The sequence below is a fragment of the Phoca vitulina genome, unplaced genomic scaffold (genome assembly GCF_004348235.1).
Source record: "Phoca vitulina isolate PV1807 unplaced genomic scaffold, GSC_HSeal_1.0 scaffold22, whole genome shotgun sequence".
Taxonomy (NCBI): Eukaryota; Metazoa; Chordata; class Mammalia; order Carnivora; family Phocidae; genus Phoca; species Phoca vitulina.
In genome coordinates, this window is record NW_022589725.1 from 14768392 (window position 1) to 14789544 (window position 21153).

General features: G+C 49.4%; 1 protein-coding gene across 1 annotated transcript in view; it reads left to right on the forward strand.

Moving 5' to 3' along the window:
* Window positions 1–16709, forward strand: part of DNMT3B (DNA methyltransferase 3 beta) — a 41397-nt gene extending 24688 nt beyond the window's left edge. The window contains exons 8-22 of the mRNA XM_032419881.1: window positions 136–243; window positions 1120–1264; window positions 2957–3082; window positions 3249–3293; window positions 4698–4777; window positions 5088–5200; window positions 5787–5970; window positions 6582–6666; window positions 7685–7830; window positions 8310–8400; window positions 8690–8838; window positions 9693–9778; window positions 12585–12654; window positions 13389–13507; window positions 15117–16709. Coding sequence (XP_032275772.1) covers window positions 136–243; window positions 1120–1264; window positions 2957–3082; window positions 3249–3293; window positions 4698–4777; window positions 5088–5200; window positions 5787–5970; window positions 6582–6666; window positions 7685–7830; window positions 8310–8400; window positions 8690–8838; window positions 9693–9778; window positions 12585–12654; window positions 13389–13507; window positions 15117–15258 — 1689 coding nt within the window. The 3' untranslated portion in view covers window positions 15259–16709. The remainder of the gene's footprint in view (window positions 1–135; window positions 244–1119; window positions 1265–2956; window positions 3083–3248; window positions 3294–4697; window positions 4778–5087; window positions 5201–5786; window positions 5971–6581; window positions 6667–7684; window positions 7831–8309; window positions 8401–8689; window positions 8839–9692; window positions 9779–12584; window positions 12655–13388; window positions 13508–15116) is intronic.
* Window positions 16710–21153: the final 4444 nt, after the last annotated feature.

Sequence of the window (21153 nt, forward strand, 5' to 3'; positions counted from 1 at the left end):
CCCGTTTGTGTTTTCTGCTTTTCTCTTCCCTTCTTTTTAGTCTATAGCTTGATCCCCAGGAATAAGCCTGGGAGAGACACAGGACGCGCCAGACACCAGCTGTAAATGGATGTTGATGATGGCTTTCTCTTCCAGGTGTCTGCAGATAAGCTAGTGGCCCTGGGGCTGTTCAGCCAGCACTTTAACCTGGCGACCTTCAATAAGCTGGTCTCTTACAGGAAGGCCATGTACCATGCATTGGAGGTAACATGGTAGTGGGTGGTGAGGGCCTGGCCTCGAAAACAGAGGTAAAGCAAGAGACTTCTAGAAGGCCAGCTCAGGCCACAGTGTGCCCAATAGCATGGAGGGGGCAGAGCCACCAAGAAGGAAGTGTATGCAAACATGACAGTAGCCCATTGACTGGGAAAGAAAAGGAGGGATTTGAGATTTCCCATGAGTTCCCAGGACTACCCACAGCTTCCATGCCTACTGACAGAGGGAAGAGGAGCCCTCAGGAGCAGGAGACAATATTCATATCTGTGAATAAGTTTTTGCAGAGCCTCAAAGCCTCTTTCCTTTGAGTGGTGTGGTTTGAGGTCCAGACTGGAGAACACCTGAGGCCAGCTGCCTCCTCTCCTTGTCTGTGGGGGATCCATCAGGCTCTGTCACTGGCCTTGGTCCAGCATTTATGAGCCAGGCTTTGTGCTTAATTAGACATGTAAAACTTCCTGGTGTCTTTGTAATAGGACTTAATACTTCCCCACTTCATTAGGGAAATAAAACAAGAAATCTGAAGCTTCTCAGATGCAGTGAGACATGCTGGCTGATGCTTCTTCTATATCTAAAAGTGACAGAGCTGATCCTCTGCCCTTTGAGAGGGAGCTGAGCACTCAGGTCCCTACAGGGGAGAGATCATATTTGGTATCTGCAGGGAGAGACTTAATTTCCCTCTCCATGGCCTCCTGCCTGTCTCCCTACACAGGCCCCTCCTCCCTGTCACATACCACTGCTCAGGACAGCTGCTGGGCTGTGAAAGGGACCAGTGTGAAAAGGAATGCAGGCCCCAGCGGGGGGAGTCCCTGGGTGTGGCCTGGCTAGCACCCACCCCTCCTGTTGATCATAGCCTCTTTTTCTCCACAGAAAGCCAGGGTGCGGGCTGGCAAAACCTTCCCCAGCAGTCCTGGAGACTCGTTGGAGGACCAGCTGAAGCCCATGTTAGAGTGGGCCCACGGGGGCTTTAAGCCCACTGGGATTGAGGGCCTCAAACCAAACAACAAGCAACCAGGTGGGACTGGGTCCCTGGGCAGCACCCACCGTCCACTGCTGCTGGGGACCCTCTTGGGAGATGTATTCACCCCCTGCTGCCACCTACCCTACCCTGGCTTCCAGCAAGCTGTCAGGCCTGGAGCTCTGTCACCCTGTGAACCCCCAGGGAAGCTGGAAAAGCAAACAGCCCAGCCTTTTCCAGCTTCCCTAGTCACTTTTCCTGCTGAAGGTCAAGTACAAGTAATTGGAATTGAATCTGTTGTGAAAACTTGAGTAAATAGAAGGCCAAGATGGAATCTTCACTGGTGCCTTTTTTTTAAAGGAAAAAATAATTAAGCTATGCTCACTGGAGAAAACCTGGAAAGTGTTACCCCCCCCCCCCGCACCGCCCCCAACCCCATAAGCCACCTCCGTTCAGAAGGAGCTATCTCCCATCCTAAGGGTTTGACCAATACCATAATTCCTCTAAAATAAGTGTTGTTTCCACATTGTCACTCAGGAAATCCCAGATGCCTGAAATCCAGGCTTTGTCTTAAGAATCCATACATTTAACATAGTATTTTCTGTTTTTGTTTTGTTTTCCTCCCCCCACAAATAAGTGGTTAATAAGTCGAAGGTGCGTCGTGCAGGCAGTGGGAACTTAGAATCAAGGAAATACGGTATTCCCTTCCCATATTTTGACTATGCACTATTTTCTCTGCACTTTCTTTCCATTTCTTGCATATACAGGGGTCACTGGGAAAGAATCCAATCTTTTAAAAAGTCAACCTGAGCCCTCACCCACCCCTTCACTCCCAACCCTCACAACCGCCCTCCAGGTTAACGTTGGGTGTGCACATCCTTCCAATTATTTCTGTACACTAGTTGGATTCTTGCTTTCCCTTCACTTCTCAATTATAATAGTGTATGTACTGTCAGATGTAATTTTGTCACCAAAGGGTCCTTATGATTTCTAATGGCTATATAGTTTTCTTTAACCATGTTTCTTATAGATGATATTTACAGATTGAATGAAAATATAACAGGAATTTATAGAAATATATAAACAATGGCCACATAATACAAATTTTTGTCTAGCAGCAACATTGGAAAAAGTACAAAAAAAGGGTGAAATTCGTGTAAATCCAATATTTCCAGCATTTTACCATTTCTAACAATCTGTATAAAAATTAATGAGAATTTTACATTTTCTTTTAGAGCAGTTTTCAAAATCTATTATTTTGACGTGTCATATGATCTCTCAATTTTTATGCTACGTTGTCATTAGAAACATTAGATTTATATTTTTATAGATGTCCCAAGTTCCAAATGAGACAGTTGATTGGCTCCACTGGCGGCTTTTGAGTGTGCATCCAGATTAAGTGTAAAAAGCAGTCACTCAGTTACACAAGTAACATCTCAAGTGCACAGTCACTGCATGTGGCTATTAGCTCTCGAGGTGGGCATCCGAGACCAAGCTTTGTCTAATTTTCCTTGTGCTGGGTCTATGAGTTCTCTTGCACCCATTGCTGTTTAAACCCCGATAAATACATAGTGAGGGATTTTGAATTCTGTCTTCGTCCAAGTTATCCACAGATGGGCTGTAGGACACCCAGTATGGACCCATGTCATGGCCCAGATGCAGGTGGGCACCCGGGCATTGCATGGTTCTGTCCCAGGCCCCTTTCTCCCCGTATCTTGGCCCCGGCTGCCATCTCCTTACTTTTCACAGAGAACAAGACTCGAAGACGCACAGCTGACGACTCGGCCACCTCGGACTACTGCCCCCCACCGAAGCGCCTAAAGACCAACTGCTATAACAATGGCAAAGACCGAGGAGAGGAGGACCAGAGTCGAGGTGATCATGGGCCAGTGAGGAGGCTGGGGGAGCGATCTCACCCGCTGTCAGCTTTGGACTGTCAGGGGTGGGTGGCAGGAAGGGCCATTCAGCAAGGGACTGTGTCAGAGCTGATTGAGGAAGAGGCTCCCTGACTCCGTGTCACACTTTTCTCTTTTCTCAACAGAACAAATGGCTTTGGATGTTTGCAACAACAAGAGTAACCTGGAAGGTAATGTGCTTTTCCCTGTCTCCCCTTCACGCCCTGGGCAGTGCTCAAGGCCGACCTTAGCCTGCTTGCCTGCCCTGCTGGAATCTGACCCAGAGCTCCTGTGCCTTGGCCTCGGGTTGCGGTGGGCGCATCTTTGTTGCTACATTTAATAGAATGTGTTGCCTGATTTTCATGGAGGCTGATTCTGCCCCTGTGAGTGAGCAAGGAGGGTGGGGTTGGGGCAATTTGGCCCAGAGAACCCCAAACCTGAAACCGCTATCTGTGGCATCTTGAGCCTTCCCCAGACAAGAACTGGAACAGGAACAGGCTTTGAGGTGCGAGGTGCCAGGTCACTCTCAAGTCAACTGGTCTGTTTATCCTGGCTGGGAATTAGCCAGCCACTGGAATTGAAACTCTGCCCAGAATGTATCTAACAGAATTCAGAATGTGTGAGGACAAATGGATTCTCCCTTGTTTCCTTAGCCTGATGTCCTTTATTTGACAAATTTTTATTGAGTGGTTATCTCAATGCTACGTAGGGAAACAGCACAGCTCCTGACCCAGAACACCCTGGGGAAAGCTCAGGTTTGGAGCAATCCCTGTCAGTCCTGGAAACCTTGACCCATAATCCTCCCATTCCTCAAGACTCGGCACCCATCCGTGTTGCCTGGCTGGGGTTGCTTGGTCTCAGGCATTTTTTTTAAAGATTTATTTATTTATTTTAGAGAGACAAGAGCGTGCCAGCGAGTGGGTGGGAGGGGCAAAAGGAGAGGGAATCTCAAGCAGACTCTGCTGAGAGTGGAGCCCAATGCATGGCTCAATCTCATAACCCAGAGATGACTATGTGAAACGAAGAGTCGGATGCTTAACCCGACTACACCACCCTGCCTCCCAGGTCTTAGGCATCTTAATGGCCCTGCCCACATGATAAGTGCTGTGGATCAGTCCCGACTGCTGGTGTGACGGCAAGGCAGGATATCCAAAAGGAAGGTACCCGTGTTCTGAATAGTATCCATGGCTATGTTTAGGGTAGGTGTAGGCAACTCTTAATGAAGACAAAAGCAAATTGGAATCACCATAGATTACCCAAGTTTGTGTTTAAAGAGTCTCAAAGATTTTCATACCAGGCCCACCCAAGCAAGTCCCTGTGCTGGAGTGGACTTTGCTCCCTGTCCTGCCTCAGGTTTTCCTCCTGGGCCAGGCCTTTGCCTGTCTTTGGGACCGCCTGCTTGGGGCTCCCGTTCTGGCCTCTCCCCGTCTTTGGAATGGGGTTGGCAACTTCGAAGCATTGCTGAAAGGAACAAAGCATGAGGAGTCCTTGTGATTTTTGCTAGCCTGGAGTAACTATTCAAAAGCCGTTAGACTCAAGGCTTCAGCCCTGGTGTTGTGGCCGTAATTGGTGCAAACTGCATTCCTATCTTATAGATAGCTGTTTGTCCTGTGGTCGGAGAAACCCCGTGTCCTTCCACCCTCTCTTTGAGGGTGGGCTCTGCCAGACGTGCCGGGTAAGTCCTATCCCCACCCTGGGCTTTCCTGCCCCTTCCCGCTACTCCCCTGTACTTCCCCCAGAAAAAAGCACCTGCGTGTCACTATAGGGAAGGCTCTAGCTGTCCCCTCTGAGGGTTGGCTGCTGCAGCAGCGGGGTCATCCTGCGGTGGCACGCAGACCCCAGCTGGTGGCCCTGGAAAGGACGCCAAGCCACCAGTGACCTCTTCTGTGGCTGCCTCCTAGGGCCTCAGCCAGCAAACAGGCGGGGGCCTGGGGGTCCCTGGTCCCTGGTCCCCGATTTCACTGGCGTTTCCGTCTGGCTGCCAGGACCGCTTCCTCGAGCTGTTCTACATGTACGACGACGATGGCTATCAGTCCTACTGCACCGTGTGCTGTGAGGGCCGCGAGCTGCTCCTCTGCAGCAATACGAGCTGCTGCCGGTGAGCGGGGCTGGGGGGGGCGGTGAGCGGGGGCCGGGGGCCGTGAGTGGGGGTGGGGGGGTGGGCCTGGGGGCCGTGAGTGGGGGGGGTGGGTGAGTGGGGGCCGGGGGCCGTGAGCGGGGCTGGGGGGGGTGAGCGGGGGCTGTGGGCCGTGAACGGGGGCGGGGGGGTGGCGGCCAGGCCTGCAGCCCTGAGGGAGCCCCGGCAGCGGGCTGGGCCCAGGCCAGGAGGCCACAGGGCCGTGGTCCCCGTGTGCCTGAAGTAGAACTGGGGTGGAGGGATGGGCTTTAAAAAGCTAGGTCCCTGAGGGTAGGGAAGGCCCCCTGGAGATGGGCCGATTCTGGGGATGGGCCGGGGAACTTGGCTGTGCAGCAGCCTGTGGGGACTGAGGGTGCATGCATCGGTCTCCACGGAAGAGGTCCGTGCAGCCCAAATCCTGGCACCGTGCCTTCCAGCACATGGGGAAGAGCAATGGGGGCCCAAGAAGGTTCCAGGCAGCCTGTTGCCATCTCCAGGGGGCCGGTGGGGGGAGGCAGGGGAGCTGCCTGCTGACGAGGCCGTCCTTCTCTGTTGCTGGCGGGCGCAGGTGCTTCTGCGTGGAGTGCCTGGAGGTGCTGGTGGGCACGGGCACCGCAGCAGACGCGAAGCTGCAGGAGCCCTGGAGCTGCTACATGTGCCTCCCGCAGCGCTGTCATGGCGTCCTACGGCGCCGGAAGGACTGGAACGTGCGCCTGCAGGCCTTCTTCACCAGCGACACAGGGCTCGAATACGTAAGCCACAGGCTTCTTCCCCCCGCTCCCCGCACCACCCACCCCCAGGGCTTCAGGGCTCTGGAGCACTCTGGAAGTCTGTTGGCGAGAGTTAATGGAAAAGATCCATTGTACAGATGAGCATCCGAGAGCCTCAGACCTCGTCCTCTGTACAGTTGTCAGCCTTCTCCAGCGTTCCTCCTCCCCTCCTTCCTGCCCTCTCACTATATGGATTTTCACGGGCCTGCTGAAGAAATGGTTACAGAACTAACCAAGCCTTAGCCTTAGTGGAACTGGAGAGGGAAGGGAGGCCTGTGACTTACTCTTCAATCACGTTGGGAGTGGATTTTCCTGGGCTCCTGCCTGCAGTTGATGGAGGGAGGGGAGGCCCCAGGTCTTCCCGGGGTAGGGAATGTGTTTCTGTGTGTGTGTGCCTCGGTATCAAAGTCGCATCTGTGTTCACGTCTAGGCTAGAGTGGCCGTTCGTGCTAGAGCTCTCCAGGGGATCCCAGCTAGGAAGTTGTAGAGCACAGGGTTTGTGACTCAGAGGAAGGTCAGCCCTCCCCTCCACCAGAGGCTGAGTCCTACCCCCTGCACCGTGACTTCCATGACCTCCTTCTTTAACCTGGCAGGAAGCCCCCAAGTTATACCCTGCGATTCCCGCAGCCCGAAGGCGGCCCATTCGAGTCTTATCCCTGTTTGATGGAATTGCAACAGGTGAGTTTGGAGTTCACCTAGGGACGCTCACCTGCTCCAGGTGTCCTGTCATCAGTGCCAAGAAAGATCCCTGGGATGACCTGTTGGTCACTTGTTCTGAGAAAACCACTGGCTCCTTGTTTCTCTCCTCAAACCTCTCTACCGTTTCCCCTGCCGGGCCTTCTTTTGGGGCCTCTTTAAAGGCAGGTATATCTTAGCTGTGTTGGATTCTTTTATTATGTGCAGATATCTTAGAAAATTTTCCCCTTCCATAAGGCTAGATCTGTTGGAGCTGAAGTAGGCAGCCCCTAATACCTCCAGTCTTGGTTCCCTCCCATTTCCCTCCCGTTGCTCAGGTATAGATAGAGTAAGCATAGCCAATGTGCATGCTGCCTCTGGCCGACGTGTCTGATCTAACTCATTCAGTTCAAAAAACTAGCCTGTGATGTATTACGAACATCTCTGTATTCCTAGAGAACGAAGCAGAGGAAGGAGCTGCTATGCACTTTGCATCGTTTGTACTTAATGTGTGTACTTCGGTGTCCAGATTCTGAAATCACTGACAGCTTTTAGTGACACCCGCAGGTCACTACTCGTGCTTTGTTTTCCCCATTCTGTTTGGGTCTTAAAGACCTATTTGTGTTGGCGCAGACCACACCTAGTAGAACTGAGCCCTGGTCATGCCACCAAGCCTTGAGTTTCTCTAAACATGGTTTTGGTGAAGATTTGTGTCCGTGTGTCTGTGTTTGACTGTGCTAGGTGGTAGGTGCTGGGGCCTTGGCTACGTGCCTGTCCGTCCTGGTAGATCGTGCCGGTGCGCTCTACCAGTTACCCATATATTTTCTTCATGAAACTCCGCCATCCAGGGAGCCCGGGGTCACCAGCGTTCGGTTTCTGTGCCATCTGCGTGGGTTCCCTCGAGGTTGACCACGTCCCTGCTGGGTCTGGTCGGAGCTCTGGAGGTGGCTTAGTATCACTGGAGGGAGGGTGTCCTGGGAGGACAACCCTGATGCACTTTCTGTCCCCTGGCCCCCTACAGGGTACTTGGTCCTCAAAGAATTGGGCATCAAAGTGGAGAAGTACGTCGCCTCCGAAGTGTGTGAAGAATCCATCGCTGTTGGAACTGTGAAGCACGAGGGCAACATCAAATACGTGAACGACGTCAGGAACATCACGAAGAGAAATGTGAGGGCAGCCTGCACCCCTTCTGGGCTCTGCCCCACCCCCACTTCCTCCTCCACGCCCTGAGCCCCACACATCCTCATGCCCATGTGGTCCCCTTCCCCGTGCCCAGGGCTGTGGTAGAAGAGCGAACCTGGGGTTGCATCAAGCTGTAGGAAGACCCACAAGTTGGCAGATTATTCAGAAAGATTTAGATCTTAGGGAACCTGGGGCATTGGGTTGTCTTGGGTCAGAAGTGGAGTTGGGAAACTTTAGTGACCAAGTGAGATTCTAGAAGTGAGTTTTCTTTTTTTTTTCTTTAAAGTAGACCTCACACCCAATATGGGGCTTAAACCCATAACCCTGAGATCAAGAAGTGTGTGCTCCACCAACTGAGCCAGGCAAGCACCCCTAGAAGTGGGTTTTCTTGATAGGTTACCTGGCACCTAGGCTGTATTCGTCCATCCTCACCCCCACAAAGAGTGACTGTTTTTCCCTCACAGATTGAAGAATGGGGCCCCTTCGACTTGGTGATTGGTGGAAGCCCATGCAATGATCTCTCAAATGTGAACCCTGCCAGGAAAGGCCTGTACGGTGAGCATCCCTTCTTTCTGGTGGCCCTAAGAGACCCTCTGTCACCTGAGTGCTCTTGAGGAGGACTGTTTGTTTCTGGCCAGCTTTACCATTGTACGTCCTGTCCCCAGAGATAGTACTGAATACTGGCCTGCTCGTGCCTGTGTCCTTAGTCATTCCAGAGGAGTGCAGGTGGAAGGCCTGCAGGGTGTGGCTGTAGGCAGGCAGTCACTGGGAACCCACTGGTGTCAGTGTGGAGGGTGGGCTGAGGGGTGTGAACCTGGCTCTGCCATCTTCTTGTGTGGCTCAGAGGGTACAGGCCGGCTCTTCTTTGAGTTCTACCACCTGCTGAATTACACGCGCCCCAAGGAGGGGGATGACCGGCCCTTCTTCTGGATGTTTGAGAATGTGGTAGCCATGAAGGTTGGCGACAAGAGGGACATCTCTCGGTTCCTGGAGGTGAGGGCACCTAGGGTCCTAATTGTCAAGACAACATGGGAGGGAAGGCCCTGTTGGCATTGGGAGGTGGTTGGGAGTGATTTCTGAGTTCTTAGTGGACACGGCTAAATCCAAAACTAACGGAGTCATGTGGGTCGATTCTTTTTTAGTGTGTGGAAAATATTTGATCTCTAACCTCACCCAGAACCCCCTGAAGTCAGATGATGAAATGCTCATCTACTTTTGGGGGCCTCAGAAGATTTGACTAAACTTGGTTTACTCTAGGGAGTTTTTTCTCCTCCCTGTTCTGAGAACTGCAGCTTTAGGGGCTACAGTCAGTTCAGTATGAAGCATTATCATCGAGCACTATAGTAAATGCTTTTCATACATTTCAATCCTTTTCTTCAAAACTTTACCACCTAAGTTTTGCCGGAGATGTTATAGAACTGGCTAGTTCCCTCACACTGTGTGAACCTGGCAGATGGGTGACAGAAGCCATGTTTTGTCAACACTGCATTCCTGCAACCGGGACTCCCAGCTTGGCCGATTTCAATTTTGAGCTGCGTTTCCTACCTGTACAAAGCACATTCTGTAATTACCTGTCAGGTCCGAGGGTGTATCTTCCTTCAGAACCTGCTGGTCCAATCTGGTCTCTCTCGCCACGTTTAGCGTATCAGGGCACTAGCTGTGTCTTCCAGCCAGATTCTTGATGGGGATTGGCCTGTCTTTTTGCTGGCAGGAACCATGCCTCCTCTATAGCGGGCTGACGGGGGGGGAGGCGCACCTTGTCACCTACCCAGGTCAAACCCCACTCTGGCTGGCTTCCGCATGAATTCTTACATGGGCTCCCAGCAGCTGTCCCTCCCTCTCTGCAGTGTAACCCAGTGATGATCGATGCCATCAAAGTGTCTGCCGCTCACAGGGCCCGCTACTTCTGGGGCAACCTGCCTGGAATGAACAGGTAACAAAGGGGCTCAAGGTGGGACAGGTAACAGCCAAGTTAAGTATAACTGACGATGGGAGCCCCAACTGTGAACTCTTATGACTCAGAGACCCACTCATGCCTCCTAGAAATCACTGGCTCTGCCGAGAAACGGCCCCACTTAGGATTCAGACCAATCCCTATCGTCATGTTGGAAGCCTTTTGGGAAGCTAGCCCCGACCTGGGAATCTGAGGCTAGGATTCCTTAGTCTTCTCTGACTTGTTCCCACTCTGCGCACGGGCCAGGTTCTTCAAAGTGCCTCGTGCTGGAACAGAGCAGACTGAGTGCTGATGCTTCCATACCCTACCTCTTCTTCCAGTTACTGTCCCACTGGGAAATGCAAGTAGATTGTTAGATGAAGTGATCCTTGGCCATGAGACCTGTGGTGACCAGCCCAGTGGCATAGCTGAGATAACCTGTCCCCTTGGATTTTCTTAACCGAGGGCTTTTCCCAACTTTTTTTTTTTTTAAAGATTTTATTTATTTATTTGAGAGAGAGAATGAGATAGAGAGAGCATGAGAGGGGAGATGGTCAGAGGGAGAAGCAGACTCCCCACTGAGCAGGGAGCCCGATGCGGGACTTGATCCTGGGACTCCAGGATCATGACCTGAGCCGAAGGCAGTCACCCAACCAACTGAGCCACCCAGGCGCCCCTTTTCCCAACTTTTTATCAATCTTTTCATGTTGAAAGCCACAAAGTAAGTGGCTTTGCTGAGGATTCATTATCTCCTCCATGTGGTTTCCAGGGGAACAACCTGCTAATTAAGATACAAAATATGATGGTAATGTGACATCCCAGACTTGCAAATGAGTTAAGCTTAAAAAAAATTCTCTTTTAGAAGGAAGTGCTAGAAGCATAACTTTCAGGCATTTAGCAAAGTGTGAACAGAGGGGAGAAGTTGCTAGAATAGCTTGTAGGATTTCTGTTGGGTATGTTGCATTTTTATTTGGCTAATCAGCCAGTGAAATGGAGAATGTTCATGTCTGGATGAAGTGGGCTCTTCACTCAACACTCGAGCTCTCACACTGTGCCAGGCATTGTTGTACGTGCTGCTGGCTTAGTGGTGAACACATTAGATGTCAGTCTTGGCTCTCGTGGAGTTGACATGTAATGGGGGATGGGTAGAGAAGACAGTAAATAATTTCACCGTCCTGGCTGGAGGTGGGGGAATTGGAGGAATTGATGGGGAGGCTTCTCATTCCACCAGGGCGTTAAATGAAGGAATGAGGCCATGTAGTTAATTGAGGGAAGAATGAACATTCCAGGCAGAAGGAATAGGGAACGGGGTGATGCTGAACAGCGCATGGGAAGAGCAGCTCAGAGAACAGGGTTCCAGGGGCCAGAATGGCTGGGACAGTACGGCAAAGGACTCAGAAATATGGGCCAAATTATGTGGCATTTGTGAGTCATTGCATGGGAACTCATGAGCCATTCAAGCAGGTGAAAGGTATATCTCAGGTTCATGATAGTTGCTCATAGAGGGATAGACAATAGCAGGATGACGGCAGCAGTGGGGAGACCAGTGAGGGTGGGCATTCAGAGGAGGGCGCCATCCATACATACTCAACACAATGCAAGTGTGGCGCTGGGGGCTTGGCAGCTCAAGAGTTCTGTGGAACTTAACAGGAGGGATCAGATTATAGGTAATGTGAGGGTAGGGCTAACAGGATTTGCTGATGCCTTAGATGTAGGGTATCAGATGAAAGGAGAGAGTCTGCAGAGCCTCCAGAGCTTTCTGTCTGAGTTGTGAGAATAACAGTGTCTACAGCTGGGCCCTGCAAGGGTGGTGACCCAACCATCACCTGGTAGTCACAGACCCAAATCCAGCTGTCTGACCTAACACCTTGGTTATATAGATCTCAGTCCTACAGTCAGCACCAGGTGTGGCCGTAATGTGTCCCCCAACTCCCTTGGGTTCATGGAAGAGTAAAGATTGGGGGTAGGCAGCATTTAGCCCGTAAGGTGAGGTCAAGGAAATCTCTGACAGAATCTAGGGGAATGTTTTGTGTGATTCTGTGGCCTCTCTTGTGGGCATCATTCATTCCTACATCTGATTTCCTTTTGGCCTTGAAGTTCCTTACACAGAGGTTGCTGTGGTGGTCATCAGCTCTGTGCATTCAGACCTTTTGCTGGTTTTCTCCTCTGGAATGCTTAACCACTCCTCAAGTTCTAGCCCTCTGCCTTCTCAGGCATCTCTCTGCCTCTCTGCATTTGCAGGTTTCAGTGGTGAAAGTTACAAGGGTAATTGTTCGTATTGTCAACCATCTCCTGTCCTTCTTACCTGTACCTCCCGTTAGCCCTGAAACCGTCCCGAGTCGTCTTTGGTGTAAGCCACCAAATCATGGGTTTAATGTGCCATGTGCTAGTTGCAGCAGATCCACAAAGACCTAATCTAAGCTCCTGAGGCCCAGAGAGGTGGCCTGACTTGCTCAGGGTCACTCAGTGAGCAGTGGGGCTGGACTGGAGGGGTCTCCTGACTCCTTCCAGTTTGCTTTCCTTCATCCTGCTCTCTCTGCAGGAAGGCTCTGATTAATACTAAAATTTGGAAAGGGGGAGCATTTGCTCCTGGACATTGGGCTGCCCCTTCAAGGGGCTTGTCTGTTTCTGGCTTTGGCACATAGTCTTGTGTTCTTGCCAGGCTCATTTTTTTTATCAGCTAATTGTAACAAGTTCACTGCCAGAGCACATTTTGCAGTCTTTGGCCCTCATTCCCACCTTGGGAAGCGCCTAGCCGAGGCCCCTTTATAGTTGGTAGAAAGTAATGGGTTTTGGATGTTCCCAGGCCCGTGATAGCATCAAAGAATGATAAACTCGAACTGCAGGACTGCTTGGAGTTCAATAGGACAGCAAAGGTAAGATGTGCTAACAAATGGTCTCTGGAAACGCACTTGGTGACCTCCAAGCGAGGACTTGACCTTGGTGTTCAGTTTATTCCTGCCCCTCCCTCCCACATGATTCCCTGGTGCTGGACCTCTTTCCCCACTTAATTGTTCTGTCCCATCTTAAAACAAAAGCACAGAGTAGGAGAGGCTCTTGATACACAAATAATCACTATGAGAAAAGGTGACTAGTTTGCGAATGCAAACTCCATAGAGACACAGATAATTTCAGCTCATCTTCCCAGTAGCAAATGAGTAATTTTTGTTTTGTCACAAAAATTGTCTACTGTTAAAATTATATTGAGATCTCCACAAACTTAATGTTTACATCAGGCTAGGTTCCATTCATTCAAAATCCAGTGGGCCATCCCCAAAATCTGGGTGGGTTTTTACTTTTGCTTAATCCTGCTTGATCAATAACTCTGGTGTTTTCTTGGCCCCCATGTGATCTCATTCACGGTCACTTTTTTATCTGTTGTTCTCTGAGGCTGGTCCTTCCTGTTCATTAGCTTCTTGGTGTTCGTGGGAAGCACAAAATGTTCTCACCTTCCAACTCTCCTTTTCTCATTCCCTCTGTGAGCCCAACCCTGCCTCCCTCTCTCCCACGCCTGCCCTCCCTCCTCCAACTTCCCGAGGTGATTATGAGCTTTGACTTGACCCAGACCCTTCATCCTGTGCTCACTCCATGATGTCGTTTTGTTCTCCAGTTAAAGAAAGTACAGACAATAACCACCAAGTCGAACTCGATCAGACAGGGGAAAAACCAACTTTTCCCTGTTGTCATGAATGGCAAAGAAGATGTTTTGTGGTGCACTGAGCTAGAAAGGTGAGCAGGGCTGCACGTGAAGAGGGGAATCATGCAGGCAGAGAGAAAGGGGAAGAACATGTGGTCAAGGCAGGCAGCATAAATGGGCAGGTGTTTGCCTTAATTCTTCTGCATGGTCTCACTGACCTATGTTAGTGGGGCTGGGAGTGATGCCTTTTCAGAGTTAGTGCTGATTTTTTCCTGGTAGAAATGGCAGAAGGGTGGTGGTGGTAAGGAATCTGAAACATGAGGTCATTAGACCACACCATCTCTGTTTCTGCTGTGCTGCCCTGGCATTTAACTGCCCCAGCATGCTGGGCCTCCAGGGCATATGAGGAACCAGCCAAAGAAAACCCCACTGACTTGGCCATTGGTCTTTCTCAGATTCCCTCTGCCAATAAAGCTGGTTCCCACTTAGCCAAAGTCTGTCTTCTCCTTCCATTTATTTGGCTAAGTTGAGCATTTAACTGTTTGGATTCAAAGAACCAGCTCTTGGATTTCAATTCTCCTTTTCTGGTTTCTTTTTGTTACTTTTTTTCCCCCTGTTTATTTTGTTCTTATTGTTGTTAGAAATGAAGGAAGGGCTATGAATATTCCTCTTTACATTTTTGGCTGCATCTCAGAGGATTTGATAAGAGTATTTTCATTTCAGATATTTCAGTCCTACAACTGATTTTATTTCTTTACCAATTGTTTTCTTAGCCTAAAATTAAGTTCTGATTCATAGAAAGAAACTGGCTGGTAACCTTGCCCATTCATCTGTGGGTTATTTTGTATTTTGAGAGCTAAGCCTTACATGCTGAGCTGGCCCTGTGATACTAGATGGATGCAGATGATACTAGGTAGGTGCCTATATACTTGGGTATAGGCACTTATAAAGGCACTATATAGGCCTACAGTGTTACATCTTTGGCACATTGCTTAACACCCATTGGTGTGCTTTTTAGTATTAGATTGTAAACCCAGGAAAGACTGAGGTCTAGTGTATCTGTAGCCTCTTCCCAGGCCTGGTAGAATCTCATAGAGGAAGCTCTTGGTATATTTGGTTGCCATCTGCCATTAAGTCCAGCTTGGCCCTTGATCTAACAACTGGTTTTTTTTTTAAGAGGGAGAGAAAATGCAGGATACTTCCGTGTACTTATGGTTAATTATCTGAGCATCTGATGATCTATTTCTGCAAGTGTCCTTAATTCTTATTAAGGAAATTTCCCTTTCCTCCTCTTGTGATTTGAAGGCAGATACATGTCTGTTTGCTTGCTGTCTGGCTCTCTTGGCATTCATTCATTCATTCATTCATTAACATGAGAAAGGTCCACTGAGCACCAGCTATGTGCCCGGAGCACAGCGCTAGTGCTTAGGGATGCACGCAACAGGCCTCCTTCTAGAGGAACTGTGCCCTCTGGACCGTTATTTCTGTTCTGTAGAACCGGTTGATCTGGCCTCTGGGGTTCAACGAGGGCTCATGTGAAGGCCCGGTCGGCCTGATGGAAAGGATGGGACAAAGGGCAGAAAGAGCAGTGCCATGCTCTTCGTGTGAGGATCTCCCAGAGGTAGTAAGCATGCTGGAAGGGGCACTTCTGACTCCCTGTCTTTTTATTCTGGTGCCCCCGCCCCCCCCTCCCCCCCCCAGGATCTTCGGCTTTCCTGTACACTACACGGATGTGTCCAACATGGGCCGTGGTGCCCGCCAGAAGCTGCTTGGGAGGTCCTGGAGTGTGCCTGTCATCCGACACCTCTTCGCCCCCCTGAAGGACTACTTTGCCTGTGAATAGCCCTCCCAGGCACCCTGAGCCCAGGAGCACTGGGGCATGTGGGGCAGAGCCAGGACCCAGTAGGTACAGCCCCAGCTCTGCCCTTCCTCTGCCCAGCATTGTGGGGTCATGCCACATAACCTTGGCAGGAGTAGAGCTGAGTGTGACCCACTCCTGGCAGGGGGAGCCCAAGGTGCCACCTCCTTGTGCACAATTCAGACCTGGCCGCTAGAAGCGGCCAAAGACGGTGCTCATTTTGTCTTCTCTGAAAACTTAAAACTTGAAGTAGGTAGTAAGATGGCTTTTTTTTCCCTCCTGGGTTTACTCCTCAGAGAAACAATGGCTAAGATACCAAAACCACAGTGCCGACAGCTCTCTAATACTCAGGTTAAAGCTGAAAAATCACCCAAGACAGTTATTGCAAGACTTTGATTTTTTTTTTTTTTTTTTTAACATCTGCAGCCCCTCATTTCCAGGAGCATGCAGTGGTAGACATGTAGCTAAGGGACATTTTAAGAGCCCTGGGTGTTTTTTTTCTCTGGGGCTAGCAGAAGAGGAAAGGATGCCTGTCTTTCTTGAATTTTACCCAGCACGTTCCCCTGGCCTCAGTGTAAAGGGCTGGGACCTGCTGTCGGTGTCCGTGTAGAGTATTTTCCATAACGATGATGATTTCAGCAGGGATGACCTCATCATCACATTCAGGGCTATTCCTCCCCCCCTCCCCAAACAAACCCAAGGGGACAGCTACCCTTAGCTAAATGCCCTCCCAATGACTGCAATAGAACCCTCAGGGGAGCTCAGGAAGGGGTGGGCTGGGTTATCCGCTGCTGGATATTATGCAGACAGGTGTGGTTTCTCTCGGTCTCCCTCTTCCCCATGTCAAGGGAGCAAAGGAGGAGGCTTAGGGAAGGCATCCCCCTCCACCCCCAAAATGCACCCTCCAGACTACTCTGCAGGCACAGGTCCCCACATGAGAGGACACCCCGAATCCTCAGCCTTTTCCTAAACTGAATAGCAGTGACAGCAGGGCAGACGCACATTCCCCGCCCTTTCCCCTCATCTAAGAGATTGCAGGGGGAAAACTGCAATAAAAAGCTCGACCCTCCCTCCAGAGATTTTAAAGTCCTTTTGTATCCCACGAGAAGTTTTTAGGGGGAACGGGAGGTCGGGAAAGCTGCATTTCAGAAATGCTGTCCTAATGGTTTTTAACAACTTTTACTCTTCTTATTGGTGCTATTTTGTAGAATCAGGAACAACATTGACAGGTTTTGTGGGAATTTTTTATACACTTTTTTTTTAATCACAGACTTCTATTTTTATGTTCTAACATTTTCATAAATTTTTTTTTTGTAACTGGAGCCACGTAACAAATATGGGGAAAAATTGTGCCTTGTTTCAACAGTTTTGCTAATTTTTAGGCTGAAAGATGACAGATGCCTAGAGTTTACCTTATGTTGAATTAAAATCAGTATTTCTCTAACAGTCTGGTGTCCCTTTCCTTCTTTGCAGGTCAGATGGGTGGGACTTTGGGAGGGCCTGGTTAAAGCGGAGTGGTGGGAGTTCCAGTTGGTCATTGGTTTATGCAGCAAGCACAGTGCAGGAATACCAGTTGACCCCATGGAGTGGTCTAGAACACTGGTCCCCAAACTCCAGGGTACCAGCCTCCCCTGTGAGGCTCATTAAAGTGGAGATTTCTGGGCACCAACTTGAGTTTCTGATTGATTTCACTGTCTCAAGTAGAGCCCGAGAATTCTATGCTGCTGGTCCAGGGACCACACTGGGCTAGTGAATGAGTTTCTAAACCTTGGTTCTCAAAACAAGGGACTGGAGCCTTTGAGTTCATTTAAAGGCTTGAGGTCTGGAAAAGCCATCTGACATGCTCTTGGGGAGCTGATCAAGGTGATTGACTCAAGAATCCCAGAGCTGCTTCTCCAAGTTGTCCATGCCTTTGTTGGATTCCCTTGCACCTGGTTGCACTGCTCCCAAGTTGTCTGTTTCAGTCCAGTCACTGGACCGGTTGGGAATGGCCCCATGATTCCAACCTAACTGTGGCCACAGCTCCTGGGGTGGAGCGTGTACCCATTGCTCTGCAGTTTACCTGGGCCAGCTAGCCCGGTGTCCCAATCCCCCAGCCCATCCTGCCATAGTCCCATCACTAGATCTAGCTATTGGTCAGGGAGCAGGAGCCAATGAAGATCTCCGTGCCTCTCCAGAGGTTCATTTTGGTCAGCTGGTGCATGTGGAGGGAAAATGGTGTGGAAAAAGGATGCACATGCAATGGATCAGTTGGAGTTCAATTGGATGTGGCAACTGTATGAGCCTCTCAGTTCCTTCAAATGTTAAGAAAGGCTCTAATCCTGGCCACCTCCATGACTAGAGTTGTACGCCTTATTAAGGTAAATGTTGGAGTGCAGGATGAGAAGTGTTGCCATGGTGAGACTGTTGGCAATTAACAAGTGGGCTGGCACTCCTCTGAGGTGTTGGGGCCCCAGGGGCCTCGGCTTCCCTATTAAGCCATCTTGCATACAGTGCTGCACCAAATACCAGGACAGGATGAAGCAAAATAAACAGACCCGGTCTCGAAACCCCAAGGGAGGAGGTGGACTATCCCACCAGGTGAGGGTCTCTTGGGTTGGCCCAGTCTGTGGGGCAGGCTGGGGGTTGGCTTTGGAGGGGCTGTCGGGGCAGCTATTTGTTTAAGCTAAAGATGGGGGTTATGTTTGGATCTCCACGATCCCAGGCACAATGGCAAGGGGAGTATGTGAACATTCTGATCTTGGGGATGAGGTTAGACCTTGTAGGCATTTTCTGAAGCAATCTTCCAGTTGCCTGGGGCTTTAGCCGGGGAGATTTGCATCTCTAACAGGTAAGGACCATAAATCCTGACTACTTCCTCGGGCTGCTATCAGGGTTCAAGGGCATGATGTGTGCATGCAGAAGCCCTCACACGTCCTGGATGGCATTGTGATAACAAGAGCCATTAGTCAATACAGTGTTAATGCCTGGGGGCTGGTAGTGATGTTGACATACGATATTTATTCATGTTTAATAAAAAAAAAAGGAAGGGCAGGGCAGTGATCTCCCAGGGGTTTCCCAGTAGCTGGGCTGATGATATGAACTGTAGCAACAATAGTATCTGGTGTGTTCATCACCAGCCCCCACATCATGTTGGGGTCCCCTTGGTCCTTGTTAGGGAGAGCGGATGGGGGTGGCTTTGGCATCTGCCACCCCAGAGGCCTGCGGAAGGGATCTTGCAGGGACCGGTCCATAGCTGTTTGGTGGGGGGGGGGAGGAGGACAGTGCCAGGTGGACAGGGTCTCTTACCCACCCTCAGTCCCTCTGGTTTTCCAGCCAACTTCTTGAATGATCCTGTGTTCAAGGCCTGCACCTGGTTCTTGATGACTGCAGTGCAACTGGGTGTCTGCCCTGTCTTCACCCACTCCTAACTTGTGACCTTGGGGGTGCTCCATATCCTCTCGGTGCCTCAGTTTGCCCAAGCGTGAAACAGGATAATAATCAACCTTCTAAGGCTGGTTTGTGGATCAAATGATTCAAGGCATGTGAAGCATGTGGGAGAGTGCTTGTGGGTAGCAAGCATTGGGTAAATGGCAGCTGCTTCGTTGTTCCTGTTGGAGAAGCTTCCTAGCAACCCCAAAGTGAGGCCCTGATTACCACGATTACCCGGAAGGGAACTAAGACTCAGAGGTCCCATAACTGACCCAAGGCCACATAGCCAGAGGCAAAGGAGTTTTGAGTTGGAATCTGTTCTGTGAAGCCAAAGTAGTCTGCTATCTCTTCTTGGTCCCACCTGCACCTGTTTATTTTTGGTGTGTGTGTTTGTCTGTGTTTTGTTTGTTTGTTGTTCTGCTGGAGCTTGAAATTATCTGCTGCCCTTTGCAGCCTGGAGTACAATTTTCCTGCCTTCCTTGTTTCTTTCCCTAATTACCTTCTTCCAGCCTACCCCCTCTATCCCTTTCTTCCCTCCTTTCTGCCTTCTCTCCTTTCTTCCTTCTGTTTAGCTTTATTGATTTCTTAAAATTTTTATGTAAAATTTCAGATATACAGAAAAGTTGCAAGAATAGTACAAAGAATTCCTAAATACCTACCACTCAGATTCCTCAAATGCTAACATTTTGCCATGTGTTTTGTCATCCTCTCTCTACATTGTTTTTTTCTGAATCATTCGAGAGTAAGTTACAGAGATGATGTCTCTTTACCCTTAAATCTTTCAGTGTGTATTTCCTAAGAACATTTTCTTAACATAACTACAGTACATCATAATAATAATCAGGAAATGAACATTCGTTTACTTCCTTATCTAATCTATAGACCTTATTTAGATTTTGCCAGTTGCTGCAAAATGTCTTTATCGAGGAAGATAAATAAACATATATTTTCTGGTCTGGTATCCATTCCAGAACCACGCATTGCACTTGGTTATTTTTTATTTTTAAAACTTAACTGTGAAATATACCAAGAGGGCTGTGCATAAATCCTGGTATTTCAGGCCTTATAACCTACCTGTGCTCTATGAGCTTTGGTTCATCCTGAGGTCTCAGCATTGCAGAAAGGGTATAGAGGCTGGCATTACTGGAGCTGATGATTGCTTACTCTTGAGTCTTTGCACATGCTGTTCTCCGCCTGGAACAGCCTCCTTCTTTCCAGACTCGTCCTCCAGTTCTCACCTCTTCCAGAAAGGCTTCTTTGCCTCTACTCTAGGCAGGATTAGGAGCCATTCCCTAATCTGAGTCCCCCTTCCCTGTGGATATAGAATCTATCTCAGCACAAAACACTCCGTATTAGAATTTATTTTTGTAGTTGTCTCCCCCTTGCGCTGGTCAGGTCCCTAAGGCAGCTGAGACCTCCCAACACCGTTTTTCCGTCCCGTAAACTTGTCATACATGTGGAAAACTTAGGCCTTGACGTCATAGTTTTTGTTATGTTTTGTTTTTGGAGAGGGGATTCACAATTTCTACCTGTGATAATGAGATCACCTCCATGTTAAAACAGTTGCTTAAAGACACATATTAAAGTCTCCACAGCTATTTCTCCTTATGGGTAGAAACCGTTTTTCTTATTACTCTCCAGCCTTTTGCAGTCAAGGCTTAATCTGACCCAGATAACCTTGGCTAGCCCTGTCCTGAGGGAGGAAAGTAGACTCTAAGCAGATCACGTGCCCCTTTCCCATCTCTTTGGGAGCAGATCCTGGGAGGGAAATGAGTTTTATTTTGGAGGCTTTTTTTTTTTTTTTTTTTTAAGATTTTATTTATTTATTTGACAGAGAAAGACACAGCGAGAGAGGGAACACAAGCAGGGGGAGTGGGAGAGGGAGAAGCAGGCCTCCCGCCGAGCAGGGAGCCCGATGCGGGGCTCGATCCCAGGACCCTGGGATCATGACCTGAGCTGAAGGCAGACGCCTAACGACTGAGCCACCCAGGCGCCCCTATTTTGGAGGCTCTTGCTCAGAAAATTTAGGGGATGCCCTGCGTCCCCAGAATCAGGTCCAAACTCTAGTCTCGCACTTAGGCTCTTCTTGACTTGGCTGTCTACTTGTCTCATCCCCCACACTAATGCCCTCCCCCAACCAAAGTGGCCTTTAGGTAATGCTGACAACTAATTGACATTAATGAAATGTTGACATTAATCAAAAGGGACTCAGAAACCACTAACATTACTGAGCACCTACTATGTGCTAGGAGTGGTCTAAGAGCTTTACACACATGTGATTCTAACTCTTAGCAGGGTTAGGATTTGAACTTTGTTACTTATGAAATTCACTTATCCTGTTGAAAACTTCATGTCCTCGTGTATAAAATGGGGGTGATTTATGTTGCTCCACAGCACTTGTGAATGTTTTTGCTCAATTATCCATGCTTCCTATCAACTCCCTATGATGCTAATATTACCATTATTGCT